The 24369-nt window shown below is 43.7% G+C and overlaps 1 protein-coding gene across 1 annotated transcript in view; it reads right to left on the reverse strand.

Annotated features, from left to right (window-relative positions):
- Positions 1 to 5182: 5182 nt before the first annotated feature.
- TMEFF2 (transmembrane protein with EGF like and two follistatin like domains 2) overlaps positions 5183 to 24369 on the reverse strand; it is an 866447-nt gene continuing 847260 nt past the window's right edge. Inside the window, exon 10 of the mRNA XM_069615689.1 lies at positions 5183 to 5513. Coding sequence (XP_069471790.1) covers positions 5417 to 5513 — 97 coding nt within the window. The 3' untranslated portion in view covers positions 5183 to 5416. The remainder of the gene's footprint in view (positions 5514 to 24369) is intronic.

Here is a 24369-nt window from a genome sequence, read left to right on the forward strand (position 1 = left end):
TGGCGCGAGGGGCGTCATGATGGCCTAGGTGATGAGGAGGTGAGACTCCCTGAAGAGGTGTGTCTTGAGTTATTTTCTGAATTGTAGGAGCGAGGGGGTGAGTCTGATGCCGATGGGGAGGAGGTTCCATAGTCTTGGGGCGTAGGCAGAGAAGGCTTTTTTTCTGGTCCTTTCTTTTTTGCAACATTTGTCCTGGTTTCTGTTGGTGCGCTGTCCATTGGAGATGTAGAATTTCTCAGCGAGGTAGCTGGGGACTTGAGGGCGACTGTCTTATAGATGATGCAGCAAGACTAGAAGGTGATTTGTGCGTGCAGTGGGAGCCAGTGAAGGTCGATGAGGGCTGGGATGATGTGGTCCTATATGCATAGACCCTTGATCAGGAGTGAAGCTGCGTGTAGGACACTTCTCAGGGGCACAAGGGAGGATGACGGGAGGCATTAGGGTAGTGCATTGTCCCCATCTGGGTAGGATAGGGCTGGTGCTTGAAAAGTGGATCTAAAGCTGTCCAGAGGGAGGACGGCTTGACTTTTGACAGGAGGGAAAGCTGACCCCAAGCTGTCTGAGGGAAGATCAGGGCCATTCCACCTCCAGGCCTGCTGGGTCTGAGTTTGGAGAGGATTGTGTAGCCCTCGGGAAGGAGAGTGTCAGGAGAAGTGACATAGCTGGCATTGAACCACGTTTCGGTAAGAACAAGGAGTCTAGTTAAAAGTCTTCAAAAAGGAGACAGAATTCCGAGGAGTGTTTCACAGCAGAGTGCGAATTCAGAGTAGCAAAGGGAATCTGGCTACAACCTTTGAAGGTATTCTGAGGGGGCTACAGGGGCATGCTACTCCCGGTGGTGGTGGTGTAGAAGTGAGAGGAGCGGGAGAAAGAGTTGCAGGAGAAGGGAGGAGGGAGGAGGTTTATGAGAGAGGGCAGGCGTCAGTTGAGAAGAAGATTAGCTTGGGAACACTGAGCCATGATAGTGCCATTGTGATAGACATTAATGATACACCTAGAGGATGAGAAGTCTGCCAGGAGTACTTCCCAACTAGTGCCACCATTAATGGGTGAGTAGGAAAAAGAGGAGAGTCAAAACCAGATGGGGGTCCATAGGTCAGACGAGGGGTCAGAGAAGAGGATGGCCATAATAGTCTGCCTGGAAGCGGTATTGACGTAGGTGTCAGCAATGGGCATTTGTATTTTATTTGTATTTTATATAGTGCCTTAAGCCAAGGACAGAGATTCAAAGACGCTACAATAAAAATGAGTAACATAAAAATAAAAGCAAACTGTCAAATTAACCATGATGGAGAAGATAGGACTTCAACGACTTACGAAATAAAGAATAGAGAGAAATAGAGCAAAGTGAAAGTGGATGAGTATTCCAATGTAGGGGAGATAAGAGGGCAAAGAACTGAAAGTGAGACTGGGCACAGGGAGGATGTGGAGCCATGAGAAGAAGAGCGAAGAGACCAAGCAGGGGTTCATATATTGTAGCATTATTGTGGAGATACTCGTCGAGCACTGTTGATTTACCCTAATTGTCTTTGCGTCCGTGTGATTTGAATCAGAGAGTTTCTCTCTGCACACACGGAACACCGTCGCCCAGGAACTACAATTTCGATCTGTTTTGTAGTTCTTGTCTAAAAGACAAGTAACATAACATCAATAATTTGAAAATTAAACCTCCATAAAACTGGATTTTACAGTTTCAAAAAGTACCACCTCATTTTATGGGAATCATATCGATGAGGAATGATGCCTTAACAGTAATCACTTACTATCAGCAAAATACTAATGAGGAAAGACGCTTTAAAAGTCCAAAATGTTCATCAAAATTTGAGTAACATAGCATACGATAAAAATCACATAAAACTCTCTGACATGATAGAAGTCCATAAGTAATTCGCTCACTTTCAACAAAATATACTGATGACTTCATTAGTCTGACTTGAAAGATTATCTACATTTTCATAAAAGCTGAGTAGCATAACATATAAGTGCAATAATGCTCAATCTGGTTTTGAACATTTGATTTTTAGGAGTGCAGGTCTTTCAAGACATGCTTATTTATTTATTTATTTATTTATATTTATATAGCGCGCAAGCAGCCCAGGGGCATTGAGGCGCTGTTACTTGCAATAACTTAGTTACAGGGTACAGGCAAGATAGCGATTGTTGACACATTATGAATACTACAAAACATCATACTGTTGTTACAGATATTGCATTTGGTCATATATTACAACTTATATGATAAGTATTCATGCTGATGTGACGGGCCTTATGTAAAGAGGGTAGTTTTCAGAGTTTTGCGGAAGGTGGTGAGGGAGGCCTTACCTTGGATAGTGGGAGGTAAGGCATTCCAGTGAGTGGGCGCGAGATAAGGGAAGCTGGATCCGCCCGCTCTGTCTCTTTTTACTAGTGGCACAGAGAGCATGTTGGTGTATGGTGATCTGGTTGGCCTGGTAGTGGAGACGGGGTGGATCCTTTGTGAGAGGTAGGCAGGAGCAGTGAGGTGAATTCACTTGTGTGTCAGTGTCAGGGCTTTGAATACGATCCTTTCCTTTATTGGGAGCCAGTGGGCTAGTTTTCTGGCCTCCGAAATGTGTTCTCTTTTAGCAATGCCTTGGGCTGCCCGGAGAGCATTGTTTTGTATGATTTGTAGTCTCTCTAAGTTTTTATTGGAGGTTCCTAGAAAGAGTACGTTGCAGTAGTCTAGCCTAGAGCCGGTGATGGCTCTGGCTATGTTGGTGCAGTTCTCTTTGGAGAGAAAGGGTCTGACTGCGTTGATAAGTTTGGCATGATAAGAAGCTGTGGAGGCTATTGCGTTGACTTGTCTATCCATGGATAGGCTGGAATCCAGGTAGACTCCCAGAGTTTTGACAGAATCTGAAACAGGAATTTTAATGGAGTCAATGGTGAAGTGACTGAATTGGGCATCTAGATTTTTTAGCGAGTCGGGGGAACCTACCAGGAGGAGCTCCGTCTTGTCAGAGTTGAGGCATAGGCCGTTGTCTGCCATCCAGGCTTGGATGGTATTGTAGAGGTTGCTGAGGGTCAGGGAGTCAGTGTCATAATTACCTGTGAGGGTGAGGAGGATCTGAGTGTCGTCGGCGTAGTTGGTGTAGGAGATGCCCATAGCGTCGAGGATGAGGAAGAGGGGTCGTGTGAAGATGTTGTATAGGGTGGGGGAGAGGCAGGAGCCTTGGGGCACACCACAGAGTATGATGGTTGGTGATGCGGCGGCTAGGTCAGAGAATACTTGCATGGTTCTGTCTTGTAAGAAGGAGGTGATCCATGCTGTGGCCTCTGGGGAAAATTTGGCAGTGGAGGAGAGGTGGTGGCATAGGACGCCATGATCAACGAGATCGAAGGCCGCGGATAGGTCAAGGAGTAGGAGAAGTGCTGGTTTACCCATGTCTCTAGCATCGTCCATCTGGTTTTTCAGGTCAAGTAGGGCGGTTTCGGTCCCGTGTCTGGGGCGGAAACCAGATTGGCGGAGTCTAAGGATTTTGTTATCTTCAATGAAGTGCTGAACCTGCAGGTAGGCTGCTTTGTCCAATATTTTGAGGAGGAATGGGACAGTGGTGATGGGTCTGTAGTTGTTGGGGGAGGCGGGGTCGAGAGTTGGCTTTTTTAAAAGAGGGCGGACCCATTTAAGTGAGGAAACAAGCCTCCCATTCACTTCCTTTGTTCTCCACCTACATTCACCTTTCAAAAGGTCTGTTCTTGATTGGATCCCAGATGACCTTTCAGCTTGCCAGTCCCAGAATTTCTCTCCACGGTATGCCCAAAGGGAAATATTTAAATGCTGTCTCAGGCAAAAACCCATTACACTTCAAGGGTCTGGTTGAACACAACTCGAGCCTATGATCTAGCCATACACTTCTTGTTATTGATTGCAATTTACTTTTGGAAAGTACCACACTTAGACAGTCTTTTGATTCTAAACATGCTACTATTTTCCTTTTATCATGAATTGGATCCACATGCGCCCAACTACTCCAACACATGACTTCCCATCTGCATCTCCCCTAACTTTTGTCTATGACAACATCACCCTCTTTCTGCCTTCCTCTCATCTTCCCCCAACTAGGCTCTGGATTCCCTGGGTAGTCGTACAATACAAGCTGAGGAACCATGAAACCTCTACAGTGTTGATTTGTTGTAGTATAAAAGTGTCATAGCATAACATAACTACTTGCACATTCATTCTGTATGTTAAAGCAACATTTGGCTGGAAGCCATAACTGTGTACGCTTTAATGCGAAATGCACAACTAATAACATTGAAACAAGGGTTTTAGGTTTAAACTGTATATTCCGTATGTTGTGATATTTTGAAGATGATTTGATGGATTTTAGTTGAATGAATTGGAGTATAAAGGTTTTATCTTAAACCATATATACTAATACATAAATAACATAACTACCTGTCCTACATCATTTCAAGTATTTAATTGAATGTTACCCTCACAATCCCAAGATAACTATTTAATGCGTAGCAGGATTAATAACCCTGTGATAAATCATCTGAAATGGCTCATGGGGATGACAAAATACTAAAGGTACTGCATGAGAACATTGGGTGAGGCAAATATCAGGTGGCCTGCCAATACCAGTTTTGTATGTGGTGTCCAGTTGAGAACCGATTACAACATCAGGATGTTATAAGAGGCAGTGGGACATAGTCATTTTGGCAATACTAGACTGTTCACTGCACAATTTATTTTGAGATATTTACTCTGGATATAAAGATATTTGATCATAATCTCCAATTTATTTTAAAGGTACAGCATGCACAGCATTGTATCAGATATTACTGTTCAGAAGGTTTGTGCTAAAGAGCGATTTGCGGTTCCTTATGGGCGTCCATTACTCTTATTCAGTAGTATCAGTGCATAATGATTGTGCAAGGTTGGAATCAGATGTACCGCACGCAGCTAACCTTGCAAACTCCAGTGCACGCACTTCAGCCACGTAGGGTCACCAAGTGAAGGTTGCATTTCCATTCGAACCCTTGAAGCCCCTTGTAAGAAATAGCTCATTCGTACACTTCAAGGCACTGCACACTAGTACTACAAGCATCTTAGCATGAAGAGGAGCTTAGAATTCAGCACATGTAAGAATGACAATTTAGTTTCTCATCACTGAGTATTTATTATATATAACAAATACATGAAAAGGAAAAAACTATATTGTGAGATATAAATAGTTTATTTACATTACAGAAAAACATCAAGACAATGTATACTATTTCAAATATATCCATACATAATCAAATATAGCTGTAGTACATGTTTTCATTGGTGTAGATTACCACAAATGCAAGGCAACATGTGTAGATCTCTTGTCTTAAATTTATCTCTATAATATTCAGTAGTCCAAACTCTGCCTGATGTCAGTTTTGCCGCTGTAGGAACATGCTCTCTTTAAATTAACCTCGTGGATGCTCTGGTTGTGTTGTCTGAACTGTAGTGCCCTGTGTTTTGCTTCTGTCGGTGGATTCTGTTGGTCCTGGGACATTTCCTGTTGAAAGAAAGGCTCACAAAGTTAATAACATGAATACACCTATTATTTCTTACAGTAACATCGGATGAACAAATATCATTTACGTATTTTATTTGGCCTTTGTGTAAAGCACGAGCTAGTTGGAGGCCACGGAGCACTGTAGAACAACACATTTTGGATTCGTAAAACAATATAAAAAACAGTGCATTGAACAACCTACCAGGACAATAACTGTTAGCTCAAATACAAAGTAAGAAAAATTAGACTTGAGTTTGCATAATGCTTGAGTCAGCTGTAGGACAATTTCACAGATGTGTCCAAACAGAACAATGACAGTTTTCAATGTTTATGTTTTTATGAGTTAGGGGTCTCCTGACATAATAAGTATACTACAATGTCATCAGACAATATTACAGACTTATACATCATGCCTTCTCCACAGCTACTAAATTGAGAGCATGGATTCATGAGAGAGTCTTTGAATTCCCAATTTTGTGATTAGTTGATTTTAGTTGCTGCAGAAGATCAGAGATTATTCAGAGATTATTCTCTTTGTTTGTATCCACCTTTGACTTTTCCAATAGGTTCTTCACAACAATAATACAAAAGCTAACAGACATATTTGAAAAGAGAAGTTAGTAACAACTATTTGTATATGTCTGAAGGTGTTATGTGTGGATGTGTATCTGGGTCTTTGCCAGCATCTTAAGAAACAATGGCCAACACATGCAGCTAAAAGAGTTAAAAAAGGTGGTTGGGACTAAGTCCCTTGCTTCACTTGGGTGCCGGCAGGGCAATGACGCAAGGGGAAGGGACTCCACTATGCTTCAGGGTGGTGGCCCCGGAGGAGGTAGTAAGGGGTTGCTGGAGTAGCGCACTGTGGCCCACTTTCTTTCTAAACGGTAAATCAGAGGGGAACTCTAGCTCCCACAACACCTTTATGATCAGAAGAGAAGGACCCTGGAAGCACAAACACAAATTTACTTAAAGGAAACATCCACCAAGAAAATAGTTATGGGAAGTAAGATGTGGCCCGAAATCAACCCTCCCTGTTTGAAACTGTGTGCAGATCCCTTTAATACTAATCTATCTATCTATCTATCTATCTATCTATCTATCTATCTATCTATCTATCTATCTATCTATCTATCTATCTATCTATCTATCTTAATTCTTGTATTGTGCCACTAACCCAAAGGCCTCACACAGGAGGAGAAAAGACAGAGAACAGATAACATAAAAAATTCAAGAGAAGGGGGAAAGAAAAAAAGCATAAAACACAAGAGAACCATGTACATCTAGTACTCACAATAAAACCGATGTAAGGGTACATGCAGTGAGGTACAGAATTCACTGCACCAGCACTATGAGAGGAAGATAATTAACCTTAACCTTTGTCAAACAGGAAGATTTTTAATTGTTTCTTAAAAACATACACGTAACCACTGTTAGCAAGGTGTTTAGGCATAGAGTTCCATAAGGCTTGGGCCCAGGAATCAAAGCTTGTTCCTCCAAAATGTTTTAAGATACACAGGGGTTGAACCAAGATAGTATTTCTGCTTGAACGCAAAGAGAGCGACCAACCAATTTCTTTTTTTATCCTGCCAGTAAGATATGGTGGAGATTTACCATGCAAGCATTTATACACAATAGTCAAGCCTTTATGTTGTAACCGCTGTTGGACTAGCAACCAGTGTAAACTGCGCCTTGCATCAGAAACATGCATATTGCACTTGAGTCCCATTGCAGCTCGCACTGCACTGTTCTGTACTACCTACACATTCTTAAGATTGGCCTGCGAGCTACCGATCAAAAGACTATTGCAGTAATCCAACTTGCAGTTCACAATCACAGCTGCGATCAAGGCAAGATTTTCTTTGGACAAGCATGGACATATCTGCCATAAAAACTGAATATAGCAGTGACAGGAGGATTTGAGATAATTAGTCTGTCGAGTAAAAGACAATTGAGGGTCAAAAAAGACCCCTAAGATTTTTACCTATTTTGATATAGGAATAACATGCTGACCAATCAGGAAGTTGTCATATTTTGTATCCAGTTTCTTTAGCCTCTGCTGAGAACCTAAAACCAGCAGCTCAGTTTTGACATTATTAAGAGCCAGAGAGTTTAACGCCACCCGCAGAGTTGTAGCGATAGAACCGATTCCAAGCAGCTACCCCAGATAATTGTGGTCCGGGTACTGGGTCACTGGACCTGCAAAGTTGGAAAACAACATTTGTAATATCACTGACTCTGGTAACCTGTGGCTGGGTTCATGGAACTTGAAAATGCTGGAAACAATGGAATATGTCCAACAACCACCAAGCAGAGGGTTTCATAGCACACCCATCTCAAACCCTATATCTTAAATCAAAGCCAACCACTGAGTATCTAGGAGTAATACAAAGGCAGAAGGCAGGTAGGACTTATCAGGGCATCATTGCGGTATCTAAGTTTGTGACTCCTCCTGGGATGTGGGTGATATGACATAGGTTATAAGATGTGGGGCAGCCATCTTGGGTGTCCTTATCAACAATGCACTCCAAACATGGGCCTTTCTCTGCTTCAACAGCCCACAAACTGACCAGAACAGTCAGTCTCTTTACAGTAGCCTGGCCCATCCCCAAGGCTGGCTCTGTGGCTGATGGATTGCATATGGTATTGGTGGGGAAAGCTAGGCAGTGATTCGCCAATTTTGTGGCATGGCAACAAGGTGGGTAGGCCTGGTCCAAAGACAGAACAGCACAGGTAAAGACTTGAAGGTCTTGGGTTGGTGTGCTGGAAGCAAACTGTCAGGGCAGAATGACAGTGAAGAATGCCACACCACAAGAAAGTGATCTTGAAGATGTTTCTTTCATACTGAGGTTTAGTATGCAAGAGAATTCCTGTGACTTTGAAGACTGATCATTGATTTTTTATTTGTTCAATACATATTCGGCAAGACTCTTCATTGGTGTCTATGCTATCTCTGGGTGACACCCAGCCTTAACATGACAGGGTAAATTATATGATTGTTTTCATCCATGTAACATATTAGAGCTTCCGAATGTTTGTATGACTTTACCACCATGTGAATTGTCCTGGCTAGAAATATTACAAATGGGTCACAGGTGGGTTGTACACCTACCCAATAAGTATGGCTGGAACAGCTGTTTATCTGTGACGTCCTTTGTCCATTTCCCCCGTACTTATTTGTTGCAATCGTACTATGATCCTGTGTAATCTCCACTTTCTAACATGGTTTTTGTTGAGTAAAGCACCCTGCACAGAGATTCTAATCAAACTGTACTCATCCTATGTAGAGACTTATAGGAGAGGATACATATGTAAAATGGATGGCAAATCAAACATCTGTTTTCTGACGACAAGATCATGTGAATTCAATCACTGCTTTGATTTTTAAATATAATAAGAAAAGTTGATAGATCTTTACAGTACTGGTTGCAATGGTGAATTGGCCATTGGTCACATGTATTAATTCGATTTTTGAATTGATTTGATCTAGCACAGTACTCAATGCATGAAGTTGCATGTATATTTTACAGATAACATTGGGTGAGGCAAATATTAGATGCCCTGCCGTGACCACTTTTCTAGGTGGGGTCTAGTTGAGAACCGATTACAAAATCAGAATGTTATAAAGAGGCAGTGGGGCATAGTAAGTCTGGCAATACTAATCAGTTCACCGTACAGTTTATTTTGGCATATTTACTCTGGATATAAAGATATATTATCATAATCTGCCATTTTTTATTAAGTGCCTAAACCCATTTCGCTAATGATTTGAACAGAAATTTAGGTGAGCAATTTAAGCCCATGACCACATCTATACCTCCTTTTTCATGCCATACTTTAAAGTCCCATTTTCCTCGCCATGCTACATTGAATGGCATGGATCAGTAAAAACAGGTGGAGATAAGCTCTGTGTCCCTGTTCTTCAATCAGCAACATATTCATCAGGGCTCCACCTGATGGAGGAGGGCTCCAAAGCAAGGGGAAATGGGCGACGTCCCCACCTGCATCTAATTTTGGTGTGCGTACAGAGGGTTGAAACCAAAGGTATTTCTTCCTAAAAAAGCAGTTGGGACCCATAGGTATTAATTATCATGAGGGCCACACAGAACACGCATACAATGAAGCTATCATTACTGCTAATATGGGGTAGTCATCAACGGGGTACAGCCTTGGTAGATGGGGTCATCGACAGGTCCCGCAATAAGATCTGTGGCGACGACGAGGTTGTTGATGGTTGAGCCACTAACAGGCCCCTTGACGAGATCCGTGTTGATGAGGTTTTATGCTTGGCAGATGCTGTCCGCGATTTCTCCGCAGATGGAACCTGGCCGCTCAACGGTAGACTACCCGTCGATGGGGGGGGTGATGACTATAGTGTCTCTCAGACCTGGGCTGCACAGCCACTGTGATTGTTGATGAAGAAGTCATCAAAACGTGAGATGGCTTAGCCTTTTTTGGTATCTTGCCCAGGGATGTGTCCTCAAAGGATCTCAACCTCTTCTTGTCAGAGGGAGCACACTCTTTAGGTCTGCCAGCCCCGGAAGAGGCCTGACTGCACATGGATGCTGAGACAGAGGCCTTCCCTTCCTCAATCCACACCACTAACCTTCTATGGTGTTCCTTCCGAGTCTTGGAGGAGACGGACTGGCATATTGATCACTCGTCCGCATCGTGGTCGGGATAAAGTAGTAGATGCACTTGAGGGGGCAATCTTCAATAAAGATGCTTGTCAGGCAGCAATTTCTACAGACCTTGAAGAGGCTTTTTGTCGTGACATGCACCATTGTGTGAAGAAGGCCCAAGCATAGGCCTGTGGCCGTCCACGGCCCGAGATCTGACGATGGAATGATCTCATCCGCCAACAAGCAGAAATTGGGATGACTTCTCCCAAAAATAGGCAAACATGTTATTGATATTTCGAGGAGCGAAACAAAAAGGGCCTCATTACACGGTAGGCGGTAAGGGTTTACCGGTACCAGTATTTTACTGGTACCGGTAAATCCTTACCGCCTTACTACGAGGTCCCTTTGCGGGTTGGGGAATTTAACGCCTGCTGTTTGCAGGCGTTGAAAACCAACCCGCAAAGGGACCAGAGGAGCTAATTACGGTACCGCAATTTGCAGTACCGTAATTAGCGCCTTCCCCATTTCCATATGAGCCCTATAGGGCAAAAATGGGAATGGGGAAGGGCAATGGTGGAAGGGGGAATTACCGCCCCGCCAACCTTGGAATGCGGCGGTAATTCCCCTTTCCTCCAAGGCGGTACCGGTAAATTACCGGCATGAACCATGGTGCTAATAGCACCATGGTTTACCGCCTACCGTGTAATGAGGCCCAAAGACTCCCAACATGAAAAACTTTGGTAAAAATCAGAAGATGGCCACCAAGGGTGAATCTTAGGAGGATGAATGTCATTGGCTGGGGCAGTATGACCCAATGTGACAGCAATAGGCTATAGATGTGACAAGCAGTTTTAGATTTAAAGTGAAACTGCTTTCATATTACTGAGGATTCCCAGCCTGACCCCGGGGAATATTCATAAGCATGTGAATCCATGTAAGACCCATTGTTGGAGAACTGCTTCCTTTATGAGTTGTGGTACATTTAAAAGAGACCAGATACTAGAGCTTTCGTACATTTCACTAGACTGCTGGACCACTAAAGTGCTTACTCAGCAGTAGGACGCTGGTGCTGGGAAATAGTGCAGGGCTTGGACTCACAAAACTATGGAGGATTATATGCAGTTTGTGGACCAATAGAAATCTACAGACTTTTTAGAATGGGAGGAGGTTGGCAGCAACCCAATGGTTACCGCCGAGTATTGATGATTCAAGATGGCTCTAGTCGCATGATTATGTATACTAAGTGCAAATAGGAACGATGACGGATTAACAAATAAAAGGAATACAGACTTAGAAGGTTTCTCTTTAGAGGAGATCAAAGGCTTCTTGACAAGACCGGCCAATGCCAGTTGAGCCCACTAACTTTGAAAACGTTTATTTCTCATTAGGATGTGGCTTTCATAAAAAAGTCTAGGTGTCGTGGGTGGGTTCAAGTTGCTGCCTGGAAGTTTAGGAGGGGACACTTTGCCATTTTTCTTTATTGCATTGCAATGTACTAAAATGTCCATGTCCCCTGCTACTTACTCTTTGACATTATATTGTGGGGGCTCGATTACTCCCACACTAATGTAAGCCACCTTTGACTGTGGCGTGACATTTAACTAAAGACATAACCTTTTCAAATAGAAGTATAATTTGGATGCTGACCTAAACAGCATTTGTGGTACAACATTATTCACTCAGGTTCTCATTTACAAATTGGGGGTCAGCCCTAGATAAAGCAACTTCGAAATGTGAAGAACCACTTGTCATTTTCAGCATGGGGACACAACACAGGAACCACGCGGGAGACAGTAAGTACAAACAGAAAGGTATGTACTTTATTTCTTCAGGAACCATGCGGGAGACAGTAAGTACAAACAGAAAGGTATGTACTTTATTTCTTCAGTTACAGTTAAGATCAGATCAGAACACTGGGAGAACACATTTTTCCAGCACACAGTTCCATGCAGAAGTCCCGAGCAACTGTCACTCAGAGAACCTCCAGCTAACCACATTGTACATTCCATTCATCATTCTCAGAGCAGCACCTAGCTCACATGCATGCAAGGCACCACACCACTTACACCTTTGGGCTTAAATCTTAGCTGCTGGTTGCTTTACTACAGGCGCTGTTACTGTCTGACTAAGATAATCATCAATGTAGCTATTGCTCCTTGCACCAGAAACATACTCAATGTTCTCTCTCGTTACAGAGGGACCTCAGAGCTACTACCCCACCATGTATGTAGTGCCTCCATATGACCTTCCCATGATCTTGAGATTAGCTGAAGCCACATCTATTGAATTTGTAATTTCAGTGAAAACATAGTCTTGGATTCACTTTAACAGGTCCTCCGCCAGAATCTATTTTACATCTGTAATTCTTCTTAAATTCATCAGGTTATCCTCTTCATGATTTGAACTTCTACCCTCTTTACAAATCTGTTTCTATGTACCTCTGTCCTACACTTTGCCCAATATTTATCTAAGAAAAAACACAACAAAGAAATAACACAAACTCATACACCACTTGTTAAACTCTGCACAGACTAACCCTCTTAGTCAGCATAATAATAATAATTTGGCATTTATATAGCACTACGAACCCTCAGGTATCTGAGCGCTGCTTAATATTACCCAGGGTGGGGGGTGCTCATTTATCGACCTCGGAAGGATGAAAGGCTGAGTTTGGCCCCGCCTGGATTCGAACCTGCCTTAGCAGGTTCTGAACAGATGTCAAAGCAAGCGCTCGGCTTAGCATGACTCCCTTACTTTGCTCATGTCATGAATCCAGGCACTAGATCCCGAAACACCATTATTTGCAGTGTTCCCAGCTTATTCTTTAGCTTCGCACAGATGCGTGTGTTCTATAACTCCCAGCAGGCATAGTAGTTGTGCATCATTACGCAATGCTTGCTTGTTCCGTGAACGGCAGGAGTAAAGTCAGCATTCATGGATGCTGAACACTGCCTAACGGGTCCTGTTGTTGGCTGATGGTATTTCCTGTTAGCCTGATTGTCTGACTGCTGTTGGCTCATTCTCTGAGATACTAAGCAGGTGTGTACTCAGCTGCATCTGCCTTCCTTCGTGATGCTCCCTCCTGTCCTTACCCTTCTTGTTAATGATCCCCCTTTTGCATACCCTAACCAGGTATCGTTGTTTTGGACTTCACTTTGTTCAAGAACTGTCTAACCTTGATGATTGTTCTGGGATTACGCTTGGCTTGTTGCATGGTTTGGGCTGCTTCTACAGCTGACCCTATTTCTCTTCATGGACACGTGGATTTGTTTGGACTTGTGGATTGGACTTTAGTTCTGAATTGTCATTGGAGATACTGGGGGTCATTACAAGTTTGGAGGTGGCCATGCCGCTTTAGCGCTTTAATAACGGGCCCCTTGTTAGCACCCTGGTCTGGGCTTTACCAGGCAGCCTTAGCAGGTCCCGCGAGCAGAACTCGTAATCAGCCGGTAAGGGGTTGACGGCTCTGGCACCTTTACTGGCGCCGTAACCACCTAACCACCTTACTCGTAATGACCCCCAATGTTTTCTTCATAGACTTGTAGTTTGTCCCATGTGCTGCTTGGATTGTTCTACCCTACTCCATGCTTTTCCAGTCTGGTCTCTCGCAGTCATCATCCAGTTTGTGCTTGAAGTACAAGTGCTCAAGGTTATAAGAGGGAAGGAAGTATTGGTAAGCTATGTTATCTCTGTTACTTTTACTCTGCTTTTTTTAACTAGTTCTTGTCATTCTTTTATATTCTTACGCATCAAAGCATTCGTTTGTCTGCTTAGTTTATCTGCACATTGGGGTTGCACCATTGAAGGAAAGATCATGTTTACTGTGTAAGATATAGAAGTTTGACTGATTGCATTACATTTACAGCAAATTGAGAAGCCTCTTCCCACTGAGATGACAGGATGGAGGCCACCGCTGATTCATTGGCACCCCTAGTACATTCAGTTCCCTCTGTTTGTGTGGATATGCTTCCCTGAATCAGAGTGGATGCCGTTCAGTGTGGTCAGCATGCTCTTCCTCTTTGTGTTGTATTTGATGACCCAGCAGGGCCTACGCTCCACCTCAGGGTTTCCGTCCTGGAAATACAAGGACTGGAGCGTGCCCAGTTATGCTACTGATTCCCCCACAATAATGCCTGTACCTTCTCCATAGGCCACCCCAGAGAGATTTCATGCGGGTCCTAATAATTTTAGGATGTTATTTAATCAGTGCAAATATACATTTCTCATGCAAATCGACAGTCTTTTCTGGTCCACCACTAATGCAACGTTTATGTGGTCCCACATGGGGGGCACCACGTCCTCATGGTTAAATGCTCTACTGGAGGCAATGAATCCCATTTTAGCTGACGTTAACTACTTGCTTTTGGTGAAGAATATGGTTTTTGACACACGTTATAAAGTCCAAACTAGTGAGTTTCAGTTTTGCAGTCTTAGTTAAGGGAAGAACGGTTACTGGAATATGTGGCACGTTTCAAAAATAGCAAGAGTCCTGGATGGTTCAGCCCTAATCTCAGGTCCCATGCATAGGCAGACAGCGAACCTCCCATCGGCTGAACCTCAGGAACACCAGGAACTTGTGGCATTTCATCTCATAGTGGCTCATTATTTTACAGTGGTTTTCGTTATTGCATGGCTACAGACCCATAACCCTGTGATCGACTGAGGTCCATCATCCTTTCAATCATCCTTTTGTCATAAAACGTGCTTCTCTGCTAACCCAAGGATAATAACCCATAGTGAGATTAAGGCCATAGCCCTTCATGGCATTGGTTGTCTGGGTTCCCGAATCACTGAATGGATATCTAATTTATGAGGATATGTTTTAGAAAAGAAAAGTTTATGTCAGGATTAAGATTTGGGGCTGAAAGAGACGTGTGGGGCTCGGAAAACGCTAGTATTGTACTTTCAGTTATGGAAAGACTACACTTCCCAACAGCAGTTCTGGGAATTGCAATGCAATTTGTGGTTTTAAATCCAATGGTCTGGTTATGATTGCTTCTGCTACATCTTCCGGAGTGATTACCTCATCTAAAGCCTCCCTTTGTGACTTACCCAAAGTAGGGATTTCTATTTCTTCTAACGTGTCGCGAATATCCTCCAATGGCACTGAGGTGTCGAGTGCATACAATTTAGTGTATAAGGCTGCAAAAGTGTAATTTATTTATTTTTGAGTCTTATGCAGTATCCCGTTCTGCCCTTTGAGCATGGTCGTTGGGTGCCTCGGGTGTTCCCGCCTGCACAGCCATGCTAACAGCCTGCTGGGTTTATCCCCTTCCCTATGCATTGTGGTGGTTCTGGTTGTGTAATCAAACTTAGACAGTCGCCCCCATGCCACCTGACAATCGGTCCTAGCCTCCGCTAGCTTTACTTCTTCCGCCTTGGTTCCCAGGTTAGCAGTTTCTATCTGTTTTATCTCCTCTTCCCGCTTCTTCAGTTCTCCCTTCAACATGTTCTTAATGACTCCTGCACCTGCAATAATTTCTCCCGGTATAACTACTTTCAGGGCATCCCACATTGTGCTCCAGTGATCTATGCTGCCTCGATTAATCGTTATGTTCTCCTCTAGTTTGTCCCCAAGTTCTCCTTTAAATGCCTGATCAGTAAACGATTCTGTGGGCATTCTCCATAGTGGTATGGGTGGCCTGGGCCCTGACACTGCCCAGTGCATGAGTAGGGGGATGAATGATCAGAAATTGATCTTCCCAGTTATTATATTGATTCCACTTGTGCCTAGTGCCTTTTGTCAATAAAGAAATAATCAATTCTTGTATATAGGCTATGTGTCGAGGAGTAGTGCGAGTAAGCCCTAACTGCGGGGTGACATTCTCTCCAGGCATCCACCAGACCTATTTGTTCCAGCATGGCGTTCAGTGCCAGCGGGGCCGCCTCTGCCTGGTTTTTAGGTGGTTCAGATCTGTTTAGGTCCAGATCTTTTATGCAATTGAAATCTCCGCCCCAAATATACAAGCCCTCTCGATGTTGAGTAATTTTCGTATAGAGCATGTTGAGATGTGCTGGAATACCATGGTTGGGGAAGTATGAGTTCACTATACAAATCTCGGTTTGTTCAATGGTGCCCCACAGTACCTGGTATCTACCTTCAGTGTCTGTCTCAGTACCCAATACTCTAAAGGGCACCCCAGGGTTAACCCAAGTGAACAACCCCTTGCATATTTGGAGTAAGTGGCTCCATATCCCTGGCAGCCCCAGCATTCTTTCATTTTAACCATGGGATCTGCCGTGAGGTGGATTTCCTGGAGCAGTTCTATGTCCACCCTTTTCCTATGTAGATAAGATTTGATTCTGTTACTGCATAAGAAAGTGCCCATCCCATGCACATTCCATGTCAATATTTTAAGTTGCGTTGCCCAATTCAGCCACAGTCACACTCGGGAGTCCCAACCTGCCCCCTTCATTTGCCCCAAGCAGTCGCAATGGAGATTCTCCTGTCGCCGCCCTATCGCACACCTTTTCAATTGTGTATTTTGATCGTGGACCTTCCCCAACCGCCATTTTTTAATCTTGAAGACATTGGATCAATAAAGAATAACAACAAATAACACTAACCAAACAATCACGCCCAGCAACTGCATTACAACTGCCAAGTTCAGGTGCCCCCTCATTGTGCTGCCTAAACCTTGAACATAAACCAAACATTTATGCCCAGCAGCTGCATTGCTACTCAGCGCTCAGGCGCCCTCGCACTGTCAATTCCCATTGCGGGTTTCGAGCGCAAGTGTTCTCGTGCTGGCAACAGGCCTGCACTTATCATTCCATGGGTTCGGGCTGTGTGATCAGCTGGGGAGACCCAGCCCGGGCCCCAGCCGTTCAAGTGCATTATAGTGTTTAAATGGTCTTCCGCTATCCGAGTGCCACACCTTCTTTGGTGGCCAAGCGCAGTTATGGCACTGCGCTCCCTTTTCCATGTCTGCGTTGAGTTCTCTCAGGTGGTCACTTCAGCTCCATCCGCTAGGCTATTACGCTCCATCCCCATGGTGGAGGCAGCTGGTGTCTCCAAAAAAACTGCTTGTCTCTTGTGTATTACCTTTAGTCTTGACGGGTAAAGTAACATGTATCTCAAGTTTAGTTGCCTGAGCCTGGCCTTAATTGGTACAAAGGAATTTCTCGCCTTTTGTACTGCTGGGGTGTAATCAGGATAAATGTTTATTTTGGAGTTATCTCGCTCTATTATTCCACCTTCTCTGAAGTACTTGAGGATAATCTCCCTGTCTTGGAAATTAAGGATCTTTGCGATCATCGGGTGAGGGTATGAGCACAGAGGAGGTTGTTTTTGGAGGGCTTGGTGGGCCCTTTCCACGGCAAAGTCTTGCGACAGCCTGCCTGTGCCAATTTCTTGTTGCAATAAGGACTCTACATATCCTGTCGGGTTCTGGCCTTCAATCCCTTCAGGCACTGCCAGTATCCTGATGTGACTGCGTCGGGCACGCCCTTCCGCATCTTCGGACCTCGCTTAGCAGCGCGGTGATTCTTTTTTCCAGCTCAACGACTTTGAGTTTCAGGTCTGCAGTGTTCTCAAATGGGAATGGGGAATAGCATTTGGAATGGGGATTTACCGGGTCGTCAAGGCCGGAATGTCCCGGTAAGTCTCCACTCCACCAGGTCAGACCCGGACACGATTTTGGAGGCAGTCATGGCGCAAATTGTGCCATGGCTACCTCCAAAGTCGTAATGAGGCCCTGTGTCTTTCTCATGTACTATATCTCGTGGACGGCTACCTGTACAGCTTTCAGGTGGAGTGGGGACTTACCGGGACATTCCGGCCTGGTATCGACAAATGTGGTTTAAGGTCTTAGCAGCCCGCTTTTGCTAGTGTGCTGCACTTCGTGGGAGCCACTATGTTCCATTCAGTATCTCTCAGTGTGCCCCGCAGGCTGACCTTGCTGCTCGTGTCCGTGTCAGGCCAATCTGCAAGCCCAATTAGTCACCCACTTCCTAGTACTGAGGGTCGTTGTGTCCTGCAGTGTGCTATCCTGTCCAGTGTTAGCAGTTACTGCATGCTCGGTTTTATTTTCAGAGTTCCATGTGTGCTAGGCTCAAGGGTTATGTAGCATGCGGGATTGGTGTGACGTTTTCGTGTTTACTATGTCGGGGTTTACTTATGGGCAGGCCCCTAGATAGCCACTAGTTCGCTCCGTGTTTGTTAGGTTACTACACTCCTTCCATTGACTTGCCTCTGCCCTTGATACGCGCAAATCAGTGATCCTCAGATATGTCTGTTCCTAATGAGAGGTTTACATGCAATTTGCAGCTCACCTTAAACCTTGTTGTTTTGTCGTTTGGTGCCCTTGATTCCGCTTTATGTTCTTCCATTGTGCTGGGTCGTTGTGGCGCCGTTAGCTTGCTTTGTCTCGGCCGTTGGGGTTTCCGCTCTGCTTGTACCTCCAATCTCGTGTATTTCGGGTTGCGTTGGAGAGGTTTCCCAAAACCACTTCTGGTCGTCTCCAAGTCACTCAGCAGGCTGCAGGGGTCTTGTTCGCACTCCAGCGCTGAAGCCCCAGTCTCTGTGCCTCCCTGTGTCTCAAGCGCGACTCGTGCTGCAGTCCGCTCATAGTCCCAGGCAACCGGAGCTGTTCACGGTGCCTCCTCCATGTAGGAGCACCCATCTGCACCCTCTCCGGTGTCGCCTGTTCCTCCGTCCTCTTAGTCCTGGTGAGCACTGATCAGGGGCTCCGCAGCACTCGCTCAGCAAGATAGCGGGGGAGCGCTCGGCCCTTCCCCCCTTATCTCCGCAGGCGCTCGGTCGCACCTGCCATTTTGTGCGATCCGGTGGGGATGGGTCACTGCCGAAGGTCCCGCTGAGCTTCCTCAGGTCCGATTATGTTCAGATTTGTTGCAGAAGGTGGTGGAAGCACTTTATCTTTCGCTGAGTGTTCTTTGCAATGCTTAATATAGCGTTTGGCCACCGATGTAGGATCAAGTAGCAGGATCACGGCTGGAGCTCAGGGCCAGTGCCTCTTCACTCCATGAGCACCAGGTCACGCTCATCTTACGAATGCTATCTTTATTCTACACGGTACAAATAACACGTCGTACATTTGTGTTAAGCCATACGTAGCAAATATTGTGATACATTATTAACTTCCCGTTAGAAAATGCTTCTGTGAAATTAGAACTTAAGGGAAGCTAACATGGCCACAGCTATGGAAAAAAGAAAGTAAATGACCACTCCATCATGTATTGTGCTCGGCATTACACAATTCAATACATTAAAAATACAACCTTCATAAAAGGCCAACAGTGACTTTGGTCAATTAAAACTAACCTTCAGTGCAGACTTTAAAAAAAAAAAAATATATATATATATTTCACATCATTTATAACCAGTATAATTTACAGGAATCACTTCATCACTTCATCAAGCAATTCGTACTTTTTGCCCAATTTCCTTGACATTGCTCGTTAGATATTCAGCCCAGAAGCACAGCTTTTCATCACTATAGCCATTTCTACAATAGGCCCATAATGATATGTTTGCAGCGATATTCCTATATCTGGTATTCCATTTGTATCGTTCTAATGAAGAAAACGTCCTTTGTGAGAACATAATCACCAATACATATTGCAAAATAGGCAGAAGGGCCTGAATCCACCCTATTATCCGTATGATAATAGCATGTTCTCAATGTGTTTGCTTTAAACATTATGTCACTAGCTGTGACTATTGAAGAACATGTAGTTTCTAAAGTTGTCTTCGCATTCGCTAAGTCTGGTTTCTCAAAAGTCTAAACGAATAGACTTTCTGTACATTGTAACAGTTGACAAAAACATTTATATAATGTTACAGACTTTTAGTATGAAAGTTTCAAGGCTTTACAAGTTGCGGGTCTCAGTGGTCTGAAAAACACGTATTCAATTATGCAATGTATTTTATGAAAATGTAATCATTTTATTTGAATGTATATGTCAGCACAGATGCACACATTAAATTAATATTGACTTTGTTTACATTTAAAAATACTTTCTTCGAAGAACTGCCCAGTCGGACTGTCAAGCAGTCCAGACAAAGGAGGTGAGGAAACCCATTTGGGGACTCAAATGTCCTGGAGAAGAATAAACAATGGAATTAGCCAAGGGGCTAGGAAGGCTGAATTACCCCAGTGGGGCCAGGTGGACCTCTCAGAGATAGAGAGGTCCAGTTGATACTAAGGAGAACCATCCCGACATATATATTATTTGATTTTCGGAAAATGCCGTTTGGTTTTCTGCACATCCAACTTGTAGCTATAACAGGATATGATAGGTTATTTATAACGTGCTTAATACCCAGATGTTTCTAAGCATGGACCCAGGGATCGAACCTGTAGTGCTCCTTGTTGTCTTGCTTCCAAGGCAAGCACGTTGCCCCTGAGCTATCCTCCCCTTAATAAAAGCTTTGGACTTGCTGTAGTATGGACTTATTTTTGTTATATTGTCTGTCCTTGTCTATAAATGTTTACAAAGCCCAGGTATCTCCTAATCATTGCATCTTGGCATTGATTAGGAGATTTTGTGCAGTATAGGAGGATGTTAATATGGAAATTGACATATTGCAACTGTGTTATAAAACAGAAGCAAACCTGTGATCTAAATATGAGGCAACAACTTGCTCCATTGCTGAGGGGAGGCAGGTTGGGGATGATCCTGTGTCTCATCTCAAGTTGCTGATTGCAGGGGATGCATGAAATTATGATGTCAAGCATAGTATTATACCGGGGGAGTGCTGCTACACTTTTTCTGAGAAGAAGGATGATCTTCTAGAGGGCAGGGCCCCGTCTGTCAAACAATGAATCTTGAAAGCAACCCCTGCGGAAACTGGCAGCCAAGGGGCATGTTTTAACCAAGCAGCAAATGTGTGGCAGCACAGGTTTAGCAATAGGCGAGAATCTGCATTGTGAATGCACTGCTTTCTGGTGAAGGTGTTGGGTTCTGGTGAAGTGAGCACCATTACAATAATGAATTGGTGAGAAGAGTGCCTTCACTATTGTTAGCTGGTTAAGATAGGAAAAGAAGAGGTAAAGGTGCCTGCATTCTAAATCTCAGAATTGTAATTGTCACCTGCATGCTTCAGTGACGTCCAACCCACATTAGCCAACATACTGAGTCCATTTCGAACAATGACGTTCAGCTAGAGAGACGTAGGTTCTGATTGGCTAAAGTTTCACTTTATTTTCCCAAATCCATATGGACATTCCAAGAAGGCATGCCTTCGTTCTAAGGGCCGGCCGACTCATTGTAGATCCCAGTATTGAGGTCTGGAGATATGTGTATCATTGGCATATGTGTAGGAAGACATCCCAAACATGTACATCATTTTAGCTTAATGGGTCATATAAAAAAAAAAAGCAAGCGTGGCAACAATACTGACACTTGCTGATTGGGGTAGATCTAGGGCTAGATTGGAATGTTGCAAGAGCCACTGTTTATATTCTATTTACTAGAATGGATTTAATTCTGCTAAGGGCACAATGCTGAATGTCATGCTGTTCAATCTGGTGAGAAGGCAAAGCTGGTGAATGTTATTGAAGGCCTGCTGATAGAGGTAATACAATCAGTACTTGGTTACCATTGATATCAGCCACAAATGAAAAATATCCAAGACTGAAATTACAGCCATCTTGGTTGCCAAACGAGGAATTCATTCCATATGTTGCCATTAGGTTTCGAGTTGAGATTGCACCGCTTTCTTCACAAGAATGACAATAAAGCGAATTTGCAACAAATGTTCTATAGTTAGCATTATTTAGAGGATTAAAGGGTTGCCTTTTAGCACAGGTCCTGATTTGATGGTGTGTTCAATCGTAAAGAGACAGTAGGGCTGGGAAGATAGCTCATCGAGATTAGCACCCAGCAGTCATGCATGACACCATTCCTGCAGGTCACACAATTTGGTTTGCCAATAGTATCGCTAGAGAAGGAGGAATCTCAATTGTTCACAGACACGTCTTCAAAACTACAACTCAACTCTTCAATGATATCATGGACTATGAGCCTTTCTTCTTAATCTGCTCGATCTCACACATGCCAACATTAACCTTTCATCTTATAAAGAGCTCCCTTTCCTACAACCCTTCCCTAGCAGAGAACGTGGCTGACATGGTTGCTAATACGTCCATAAACCACCAATATCTTATCATATTGAGGCACTTCAACATCTGGCTTGAGAAGGAGGACAGTGCAGCAACACAATCCTTCTCCACAAACTTCAGCACACTTGACCTAAAACAGTTGGTTAAAGGACCTACCCATGATATTGCACTCAACTTGGATTGTGTTATCTGCAAGGAAAACATCACCACTATCTCCTCCTAAGTCTGAATCTGTTTACCTTGTGGATGCTACTGTCTATCCCAATCACCATCTCCACCAATGCAGCAGCACTCACACAATTCCAAATGACCCCTAATATTAACCAGGCTACTGAAAAAGATTCAAAAAGACCCCCAACTGGAATAACTTGAGGGATCCAAAACCCACATCACAAGGAAAACTCAGACCAGAACCAAAACTCAGAACTGGGTGGCAAACTCAACAACATTCCAACTGGATAAACACCACCCTGCACATCACAGCACCCAGAAAGTAATGTAAAACATCACTAAATAAAATAAAAAAATCTCTAACTGCATTACTCTCAAACCGAATTGAGTTAAATAGAAAAACAGAAGAATTTTGACAGCAATCTGGAGCAAAAGCAACCTCCCGGCAGACAAGAGAAGGAAATATTCAAAATCATCCAAGATTTGAAGAACCCTGGATCCCGTAATACAACTCCAAAGTCTACACAAGCACTCTGTGATTTGATTGCAGCATACTTCACCAACAATGATCAGCAAACCCAAGAACAACTGGCTAGGAAAGTAAAACAGTCCCTTACCCAACAAGGGAATAGATGCCTACAGGTTCTTCTATGGCATCATTAAATACTTCCCACCCTTTCACCTGCCAGGGCATGCCTTCTATAGTCAAGCCCAGCATCCAAAAACTACTACTAAGAAGCTGGGATTAGCAGCTGTCTTTCTACCACTTCTTAATGCTTCCATTGAATAGAGGACTGTCCTGCTTGCCTCCAAACAGTATTCAATAAACATATCCTTTAAAAAAAACACTGCCGATATAAATGGCCATGCTACTTACTAACTAAACTCAGACACCTTTCATTGGCAACATTATTGAGAAATTCACCTGCTAACAGCTTCAGGAATAAATTGAGATCAAATCAATAACCTCATCCATGAATCACAAAACAGATTTTGGACAATCAACAAAATTGTCTCTATTTGGGATATACTTAGGAACAACACCATTAACAATTCAACAGTGCACTCAAACTTCTAGAGATTTATGCCTCATTTAACTCTATCAGTCATGAAATCCTATTTGAAAAGAATAGAGAACATTGGGGTAAACTGAATCACCCTGTGGTAGAATGCATCTTTTCTGTAAGAGAGAAAAGGAACACCACCAATGGGAGCTTCCAGATCATATCCTCCCAACCTGATAGGTGGAGTATCCGATAGTTCCAGATTCTCTCCTTTGCTCCTCAACATAAACATTACCTCTCTCCTTATATAATAAGAAAAATGACCTTCACATGGTTCAACTATGCAAAGAGCTTGCACTTTATCTACAAACTCTCCAAAGACCCAACAAAGGAGCTCAACACACGACTTGCTTATGTTGACTAATGGAGGAAATCTAACAGACATACATTCAACACAGTCAAATGTAATGAATCACTAGATGGTGCCACTTCTCCCTGAGGCGGAGACCCTTCCCATGAGGCCAGGGAGGTGAGGCCACTAACCGATAGTCCCCCTCGGGGTGCTATAATTCAGGAGGGACTCACACTCCAGGGATAAGGACAACCATCTGGGGTACAGCCCTTATGAGAACATCACAACGCAACATAATCTAGCCTCTGCTTCCTCTGATAACTTCTTTGTAGACAGTAGACCTATGCACTATGGTTCTGGAATGAAGAAGAACAACAGGAACCTAAGTGATCCAGGTACTGGGACGAGTTGGCCCTGTGGAACACTAAAGATAAAATATGTGAAAGAGATGAAGGACTTATACAATGGGCACAGAGACTGCTTCCAACATTGTACAAACACAACAATGGAATAAACATTGTGTCACGGGCAGCCAGAGAGGACAGCAGGTGTGCTGTACACTGAACACAGGAGATTAAATCCTGCATCGTTGATCGGGAGGGCAAGAACTCCAATGATGCTGGT

Source organism: Ambystoma mexicanum, chromosome 9, assembly GCF_040938575.1.
Source record: "Ambystoma mexicanum isolate Mex_15411 chromosome 9, UKY_AmexF1_1, whole genome shotgun sequence".
In the NCBI taxonomy this organism is placed as follows: Eukaryota; Metazoa; Chordata; class Amphibia; order Caudata; family Ambystomatidae; genus Ambystoma; species Ambystoma mexicanum.